Source organism: Hyperoodon ampullatus (genome assembly GCF_949752795.1).
Source record: "Hyperoodon ampullatus genome assembly, chromosome: 9".
In the NCBI taxonomy this organism is placed as follows: Eukaryota; Metazoa; Chordata; class Mammalia; order Artiodactyla; family Ziphiidae; genus Hyperoodon; species Hyperoodon ampullatus.
In genome coordinates, this window is record NC_136922.1 from 97,389,456 (window position 1) to 97,399,363 (window position 9,908).

General features: G+C 44.3%; 1 protein-coding gene and 1 pseudogene across 2 annotated transcripts; both read left to right on the top strand.

Annotated features, from left to right (window-relative positions):
• Positions 1-2,682: 2,682 nt before the first annotated feature.
• LOC307058424 (taste receptor type 2 member 143-like) lies at positions 2,683-6,604 on the top strand (annotated as a pseudogene). Its single transcript has 2 exons — positions 2,683-3,682; positions 6,517-6,604. The product of its transcript is annotated as a taste receptor type 2 member 143-like (transcript).
• A 2,042-nt stretch (positions 6,605-8,646) lies between these two features.
• TAS2R60 (taste 2 receptor member 60) lies at positions 8,647-9,555 on the top strand (the record flags this gene model as incomplete). Its single annotated transcript, XM_079711806.1, is given in 3 exon segments — positions 8,647-8,853; positions 8,857-8,943; positions 8,947-9,555. Coding segments are annotated over 3 exon segments (903 nt in total).
• Positions 9,556-9,908: the final 353 nt, after the last annotated feature.

The window sequence follows — 9,908 nt, forward strand, 5'->3', positions numbered from 1 at the left end:
AAGGGAGTACAAATAGATCTTTTTGGAATCATGCACTTGGAATCTGACTTTCTGCTGTTAATGTGTTTGACACTAGCATCATTTCATAGAAGACTCAGGCATCATCTTAAAAAAATATTGGCCAGTTGTGCTACAGAAAAGGATTTATATGTTTCATTTGCAAGCACGAGACACCTTTAGAAAGGAGAAACACGACCCAAACTCTTGTGAAAATCACCTGGTATTTTTGATTGCTTTTGTGTATTGAAAGGGCTCTTAACAACAACTCAAAGAGTTGCTCTGCCTGTGGCCTCTTTTGGAGGCAGATGATGGATGGGATGTTGACTAAAAACTATTCACAACCTAAAGGTTGAGGGTTATGTTTTATTTGGAGGGAATTTTTAGGTCTTCAAGCCCAGGAGGCAGCATCTCAAGGAACCCTGAGAGAACTGCTCCAAGGAGGTAGGGGGGAGCCAGGATATATGGGAACTTTGCAACAAAGGGCAGGTTGTCTGAACGTCAAAAATGATTGTTAATGAAAGAAAACCAGATATCCCAAGTTAAGGAATTTAGCGCTTTTCTATGTATGGGAAGATGCAGGAGCCTGGGCTCACTGAAATCATTCCTTTGAAATGCACCTCAGCTGTCTGGGGCCAGTATCCTGTGTTTTCGTATCCTGAGTTTCCTCAGGGCTCACCATGGGGAATGGCTGCAGTTTGATGGCTGCTAGATGGCAGGTATGCTTTTCCTTCCTGAGTCTCCTTAGTCGGCTTGTGGCTGCAATCGCTGTTGACAGTGACATCCTTTGTTTACTGTTATGGCAGGCAGTATTCCATTTATCAGGGACATGGGACCTCTCTAAGACATGTCTAGTGGAGCGCTGAGAGATGGATGAACAGGTACCTGAGGAACGGTACTCTTTCAACCTTCTTATAGAAGAGTATCAAAATGGGAGAAAACATTCACTTTGTAGAGCCGTTAACTGTAAAAAGGAAAAGTCTTGGGAAAGACTGTTGCTGGGAAAGCATATGTTTTGATGACTGTGCAAGTCCCATGAAAGTTGCCTGTGAACACACAGGGAACACTTGGTTACATGTGACCACAACAGGGCGTGTGTACCATGGCCTCAACTTGCTTCCTGATGACATCATGAAGCTGGCTTTTCACCGAACGATTCTGAGAAGCGCCAGAATGTTGTGAAACCTGCAGAAACCACGCATTGCTGCTGTCTTTGAGAAGCCAGAGAAAACAGGCAAAGAACTAAATCATGTCACTGAAGCTGTGATGCAGAACCATTGGTCAGGTTGGATTATCTGCTCTTGATAACCTTTTGAGAAAAATAAAGCAGCTCTTCAAGCAAGTGACGTAACCTCTTTCTCCTGAGGTCTCCACTGTAAATAATATAACCTTGGTTTTATTTATTTTAAATCTTTTACACATAGACCTCTCACCTTTGGAATCTTGATTGAGACCATGTGAAGTGGGACGCAAGGCTGTTATCTGTGAGTGGTCATGGGGGAAGACCCTGGCTCTGGGATCTTCCTTGCTTCGCCACCTTTACCTCTGCTTTCTTATACCCTCCTCTCTCTTTTCGTTTTTCCCCTTTTTGGTCTGTTTTCACGTTCACAGGCTTTCCTGCCTTTTACAACCCACTTTAGTTGGATCTTTCTTAGTGGCTACCTGAACCTGGGTTGGCTGATCTGAACCAGTGTCCCTTTGCATGGTTGGCAGCGGAGGCAAAATGTAACGTGTGAAATCACTTTATAAATGGCAAGGTGATGTTCTAACAGGTGGGTTGTTATTATCTTAAGCATTATTATAGGAAGTGGTTCCTCCCACAGACAATAGTCCCTCCCTGGGGGCTTGTTCTGAGCTTTATTCTTAGCTCCTCTTATCGTCCCACCAACTCTTGCTTCCCCTGGCTCTTACTGTGATGTCCACTCTGGATCTGATCTCCCTATTTCCATTCTCTATCTTTCCCTTCTTCTCATTATGACGTATCTACTCTCTCTCATTTCCTCAGAGGTTTCTTGCGAAATGATTAATTTTGGTTTTCTAAGCGCATTGAAGCTAAAGTGTTAATGGCTAACAGATTTAATGTTAACACATTAGGGAAACTCACTTTTTAAGTAGAGACTCCTTGAACTCCAATGTGGAGCCCGCCAGTGAAATTTTAGGCAGCATGAGCAGTCACTGGAAGGGAAAGGGAGCCTTTTCTTAGTGTTTCCAGGAGTTGTGCATATGTATGACTTCTTATTCCACCCATATATAATACATGCAGGATATGGAATAAAATATTAACTTGGGACATGAAGGGTCAGGGAAGGTTTGTGGTCATGGGAGGCAAACAGGGATAAGGACTTTTTCTAACTTTTAAGGAAAAGTTAGAAAAGAAATAGTATAGTGAGAATTGTAGTGCAAAATATGAGTATTTTCAATCACCCTTGGAACCTCTATTCTGTTACCATTTTCCTACATCTGGCCCTAATGAAGAACAGGCAAATACAGGTTTGGCAAACAGAGACAGGGTTTCATTGAGCTGGGAGGGATTTGCATGCCTGGGGAAATCACAGGGATCCTCTTTTCAAATCCTGGAGGACTGGCAGGAGTGGGAGCGGGGGTGGGGAGGTGGTGGTGTTTGCTGGTTGCTACGCTTTTGCCTGAATCCAAGGAGAGCCTCTGAATCTATAGTCTCAACAGAGTATGGCTTGTCCAGAGAGGCTGTGGATGTGCCCCAGCACCCCGGAGGAGAAGCTGAGTCTGAGCAGAGCCTCCCTGGAGAAGGTGCCTTCCTCACCCATGTTGATCTTCATGGTCATCTTTTTCCTGGAGCTGTTGGCTGCTCTGCTGCAGAATGGCTTCATAGTTACTGTGTTGGTCAGGGAGTGGGTACAATGCCAGACACTGCTTGCAAGCGACATGATTGCGGCGGCCTCCCTGGCCGCCTCCCGGTTCTGACTGCATGGGATGGCCCTCCTGAACAACCTCGTGGCCGCCTTTGGTTTTGGTTCCAAAATTTACTATTTCAGCCTCCCCTAGGACTTCATCAACTCTCTCACTTTCTGGCTTACTGCTTGGCTTGCTACATTCTACTGTGTGAAGATCTCATTCTTCTCTCACCGCATCTTCTTTGGGCTGAAGTGGAGGATTTCTCGGTCAGAGCCCAGGCTGCTGCTGGGCTGCCTGATCTTATCTGCTCTGGTAGTCATCCCATAGACACTGGGAATACAATTCTTGTGCAGATGGTTGCTGCCCAGAATTCCCATGGAAACAACACCCTGGCTGGTAGAATGCAGACTGTCTCTTTGTACTTTTTTCTACCTCATGTAATTATTATGCGGTCAGTTCCATTTCTCCTGTTCCTGGTGCCCACCCTCTCACTCGTGTTCTCCCTGCGCCGGCACTTGGGGCAGATGAGGGACCATAGACCTGGCCCCGAGTGATCCCAGCACCCGGGCTCACACCGTGGCCCTGAAGTCACTTACCTTCTTCCTCATCTTCTACCATCATATTACCTGTGCCTGATTATTGTTATAAACATCCGAACCCTCTGGAATCACTGGCGCTGGGCCTGGGAAGTGGTGACCTGTGCAGGCATCTGTCTGCACTCCAGCATCTCGGTGCACAGCAGCCCCAAGCTGAGAAAGGCCCTGAAGAAGAGGCTTTGGAGAGCCCTGGACAAGGAGCAGTTTGTCTTATCAGCGTCAGTAGCTACTGTCACTGGACAAGCCCATGAGTGGCAAGAATGCACAAGGTTTGGGTGTTGTCCTCTCTTTTCATTTCCTTCTTTCTTCCCCACTCTTTCTACACCCCATCAATTCTTTTTCCATTCCTCTCTGTTTCTACCCTCCCTTCCAGTGGTCCTGGTCCCTCGTCTGGGTCCCAAACCACCTTGGACTAGAATGGTGGCCTCATTTCCTCACAGGCCTCTTTCACTCTCTACACAAGCAGCCCTAATAATATATTCTCCAAGCATCATTTTGGTCTGTATTCCCTTGACAGAAACCTGTAATGGTTGTCAGTTGTTCTGTGGTCAACCTAAAGTTTTTTCTGAATGGTGACATAGGTTGTCTCATACCATCCCACACCATCCCACACACATCAATTGCCCTCCTCAACCTTGCTGTGCTCTTAGAGCTCAGTCTCTCTACTTCAGCCCAGGAAAGCTGCTTCCTGTCTCCCCGCATGCTCTTCCCTGCAGCCTGTGGTCTTTTGGCCCATCTGGAACTTCCTTCTTTCCTTTCTCTGCTGTTTTTTGCCATTCCCTTCTTTTGTGCCCTGCTTAAGACCATTTCCACCCATGGAGCTTTTTCTTTTGAACAATTGATGTCTGAGGGCATGTATGAGTTTTGTTCCACTATAGGACCTGCCCATGGTTTTGTGTGTTTGGTATATGTTGAATTAAAAGGAATTTTCTGATGTGGAAATGCTTTGGCCAACAGAAGATAGAAAAGGAAAACAAAGGAAATTTGCTATAGTTTTTAATTTTGAGAATCTTACTCTTCCTGTCCACTCATCCAGGAGGTGGACCCTGGATGCCGATGTCTAGGATGGTAGTATTTAAATTAGGGTGTTTGCATCCCGGAGTGTGTGCAAAATGATCCATTGGGTGTAGAAAGAAAAGCGTGACAATTTCCATTTCCATTTATTTTTATCTCATCCTTTTAATCCCTATTTCTGATACGTGTTTTATGATGTACATAATGTATTAGTAGAGTATTACAAGCATATAATTTAAATGAATAAACGTGCATATGGTGGAATTCATGTTCATAATTTTTTTTTTAACTGATGGAGTTTACTATAAAAAAGTTTGGAGACCAAGAGACCAGAAGAGATTGGGAAAAACACCATACATGGTTAACAGATTTATATGTCTGAGCTAATCAAGATAGGAGTAATAAACAACAGAACAGAATAGAGTTTACAAAGGATTTTGAAATAAATAACTGCATTTATGATAAGTTGTCCAACAGTCTTGGGAGCTGAGACCCCAAAACATTTCTTGGGAGCTGAGACCCCAAAACGTTTTGTTGTAATGCTAGCTGGAGGCTGAGCTACGGCAAGAAGAGCAAGAGAGGAACAGAGATGAGGTAGCAGGGTGAGGAGTTTTCACTTGGAAGAAGAAGATTAGGGCTTTAAAAGAGGAGATTCCCAAATTGTAGGACAGGAGCACAAGGGGTTTCCCAAAGAGTAGAGCGAGGGTGAAGCTGGACAGAGGAAACTGGAAAGCTGGGACTATCATAAAGCAATTTTTCTTTTTTCCTTTTTTTTTTTTTTTTTTTTGGCAGCAATACGAGTGAGCTGGGAGGGCAATAATAAATTGCGGGGACTGAATTTTGGGGCTTAAACCACAAGAGGGATGGGTGGAGGCAGCAAAGACAGGAGCATCAGGGATGTCACCTGGAAGACTGGCTTCCCCCTAGACAGAGCTCCAGAACTTTACTGAATGTCTTGGGTGGGAGGGGAATGGTGGTGCGACTCTCATGTTCTGCAGCATTTTCACAGCCTTTTGATTTATGCCAGGACTATCTTATCTCAGATAAGATAGTGGGCTTATCTCAGGAGTTTTTAATTGGTTGATGTTCTCAACCTCCCTTTCCTAGGCTCTAGCTCATAAGAGCCCATAAACATTTGGTGGCCCCATCTTGACCAAAGACACAGCCTAATATCTCATCCTGACTTTCAAAACCTTCTGGGGTCTCTCCCCAGCCTGCCTTTTCAGTCTGATATGCCACCATTCCCTTATGGAAATCCTCTGCTGTAGTCAAACTTATCTGTTTCCTGGACATAATCACACTTGCATCTCCTTTACTGGTGTCATCTCTCTGTCCTTTCAACATACAAGACAGCACCTTTGCTGTCCCACAATGAAGGGGCTGCTGATGTTACTGAATTCTCAGAATTCGTGGGATGGAAATAGGATGACACATACATTTAGAACCACAGCCTGGGAGTGCTCCTTTTTTATCCTCTGAGAGATAGAACTGAGCTGAGTGTTTCCCACACAGACAATGTACTCAGGATTCCTACCTCTACCACCCTCATGATCATACATACAAAGACTACCTGTGAAAATTTCAAAATTCTCAGACTTGGCTTCCACCAAATAAGAAAGTCTGAGAAAGCAAAACGTAACAAACAAAAAGCACAAACAACAAAAGAGCCACCATAAAACATATTCCATATTAAAATACGAATGATTGTTCACACTCTTGGATTAACTTAATCTGCACATAGTGTATGTCCAGTAAATGTTTGTGATTTATGATTAGTGCCTGAAAGCACTTTGAGGGCAGATACCGAGTTCACTGTTACAGTCCCAGCGCCTTTCACAGCGTCATTATGATATACAGGAGATGCTTATTAATTGTTGTTGGTCAAATTGAGGGTTAACAGCATATTTTTTCCCACTATATGAGCCATCAAATATGAAGTAGATGGGAAAAGATACGAATTTTCCATATTGAAAATTTTGTGGCTGGCCAGACACCAGAGCTGCGAGCTCAAAGTTTGCTTTATTGCTCCATGTTCCAGGAGCAAACAGCCCAATGTCAGCCAGAGGAACACGGGCAGGGTAGAGAGCAGCTGGGAACTCTGTCCCCTGGAAATGCGCATCTTCTGAGAAAGGCAGAGTGAATTAGTTGCCTTAGTTCACCTCTCCTTTCCCCAAGATCACCATGTTCGCTACAGCAAGGCTTCTGTGTTGGAAGGACAGTTCTACCTGGACCTTTGTCTCAGGTGAACTGGGAACTAGAAAGAGATGCTGAGAGTTCTGGATTCTGTTCTGTCTTTGTGGGGTTCTGTGCATGGAAATAGTAGGCTGTGGTGCTGGTCAGAAGATGAGTGTTCTATAAAATACTCCCTCACTCTCATGTTACTTGATGCTGAGCCTTCACTGTTGCCATAGCTGACCCAGAACCGTTTCTGCTTGCCTCACTCTCTGTGACACATTAACCTGCTCACACGCACCTGAGTAAGTAAGCACTCGCCTGATTGCTTTTTTTTTTTTTTTTTGATTCTTTGAGCCTCATTCCTATTGAAAATGTGGCCTTTGCTTACTCCACCTTCCTCTAATTAAAGTAGATATCCAGTATTTGGTGCCTTGGACCTCTGTTGCATCCCTGATGCTCTCCTGAATTTTCCTTGGACTGCTTGTCCCTCCACAGGGTGGATATCATTATAATAACACTTGTCATCACCACCTTACTTATTTCTTATACATGTGTAGAGATTTCTAGTTTCCACATATACATCCATATATGTGTGTGTATATATATTCACATATATTTGTGATCCATATTTTATAGATGAAGAAAGTGGGGTTCAGGGAGGTTAAACGACTAGTCCAAAGATCCATAGATAGTGACTGTGACAAAACTCAAAGCCTGGTCTTCTGACTTCAGCTGCGGACGAAGAAGATAGGAGTACAAGGTGTGCTGCTAACTGTGCAAAGATTTCTGGTCTTGGAATCAGTTTGGGTCTTGGTCTTTTCTCCAAACTGTGACTTTAGGTGGGAGCCTTAATCTATAACTTGAGGCTTCATTATAAAATTATTTAATGTCCTTTTTTGATGTTTCTCATGTTTAAAAAAATTTTTTTTATTGGGGTATAGTTGTTTTACAATGTTGTATTAGTTTCTACTGTACAGCGAAGTGGACTTCCATGTGCTATACAGCAGGTTCTTATTGGTTATCTATTTTATACGTACTAGTGTATATATGTCAATCCATTTAATGTCATCTTTCACTCTGAAAACTGAGATTCTAGTCCTAGAATCTAGTCTTATCCTGTGAATTAGAACAGATGATACTTTTCACATCTTACAGATGGAGAAACGGAGGCACAGAGGGGCCTGCTGACATACCCAGTAACTCACAGTGATGGTGGAACTAGGACTAACACTCGCCTTGATTCCTAGCCCAGAGTTCTTCCTGCCATAGCCCATTAGTGCTATAGCTACCATAGTAGGCTTTCCTGTATGAACTGCCCTTTAAAGGTCACTAATAAAATACGGTTAAAACATTCACTTGCTTGATTATGTATAATTGTCTGCTATGTTCTATTTGATGATAACAGTCACCACAAGTAATAGTATTTGAATTAACCTCTCTCAGTAGAGGTTTTGTTCAGTTTTCTGCCTGTCAAAGGGGTTTTCTAAAGGCACTTGCTTCATAGGGTCATTGTGAGAACTAAAGACAATGAAGATCACTTAGAACAATGCCCAGAACATACCAACCAACCAAGGATGTGAGCTCTGACTGTTAGTAGCAGGTGTGCTCACTGGATTTCCTCACAGAGCAGCCAGTAGGTGTGTGGTCATATCTTAGGTGTCAGCTTAGAGAGGTATAAACTCCCATGTAAGGGATGCTAAATGCAAGGGCCTGATATAGTATCCACAGCAATGTTGATATGGGCAGACAGTAGGCAGAGGAAGGACAGGCAAATTCATGGGCAGGCAGGGGGGCTTTTGAAACTGAGCCTTAATGCTATTTGCATCTATTCTGAGAAGAAGAAACCTCTTCACCCTCCTCAGATGGCCCACATCCTCTACTTTATCCTCTGTACGTAGGGAAGCTGGAGAGACCAGCATCGTACAGGACCTTCCAGAGCCACTCTACAGGAATAGACTTTGAAGTCTTGGGACCCATCTTGTCTGCAGGAGAGATGAGTGGAGAGGACATGGTTCCAGGACCTCAGTTGGCTGATAAGATAGCCTTTATCTTTGCTATCATTTTATTCCTTTTGTGCTTGGTGGCAGTGGTGGGTAATGGCTTAATCACCGTGGCACTGGGCATGGAGTGGTTGCTGCAGAGAACTTTGTCACCCTGCAATAAGTTATTGGTCAGCCTGGGAGCCTCTGGCTTCTGTCTGTGATGGGTGGTGATGAGTAAGAACATTTATATTTTCCTGAATCCAATAGCCTTCCCATACAACCCTGTATTCCAGTTCCTAGCCTTTCAGTGAGACTTCTTGAATGCTGTCACGTTATGGTTCTCCACCTGGCTCAGTGTCTTCTACTGTGTGAAAAGCGCAACCTTCACCCACCCTGTCTTCCTCTGGCTAAAGCAGATGGTGTCTGCATTGGTTCCATGGATGCTGCTCAGCTCTGTGGGGTTCTCCAGCTTTAGCACCGTTCTAGTTTTCATAGGCAACCAGAGAATATATCAGAACTATTTAAAGAGGGCTCTGCAACCTTGGAACGTCACTGGGAATGCTACCTGGACAGTCCCTACTGTTGTCTTCATGGCTGGCATGGCTTTGCTCATTACATCGCTGGGAAGACACACCCAGAAGGTCTCCCTGTCCATCTCCGGCTCTCGTGATCCCAGCACCCAGGCACACACCGAGGCTCTCCTGCCTCTCATCTCCTTTGCTGTCCTCTTCGTTTCCTGTTTTCTGTCACTGGTGCTCAGTGCCTCAGGTGTGTTTCCATCACGGGAATTCAGGCACTGGGTGTGGCAGGCTGTGATTTATCTGTGCACAGTAGTCCACCCCATTGTTCTTTTCTTGAGTAACCGCAGGCTGAGAGCTGTGCTAGAGAGGGGCTGCTCCTCAGGGCATGGGGCATCTTGAGTTGCTTTGATGAAGAGCCTCAGAGACTCTACTGCAGAAGGCCTGGGTAGAATGGGACGTTGCTTCTTTAAATCTCTTGGCCACATTTAATGCTCTTTCCCTCTGACGCATTTCATGATTTCAGTGAAATAGGATTTCAAGGTGAGATGGAATGTACTGAACTAGTGGTCTAGTGTCACTGATTTCCACTCAGCAAGGGTGTAGCTGATATAGTAAATGTTCCCTGTGGGACTTGATGTGGCCAAAGAAGCAGGAAACTTTTATTTCCCTGTGACTAAACTCGATGTTTAAAATTATCCCTCTGGAAACTGGATGCAAGGATCCGGACACGTGATTCACTTTAAAAAAAAATT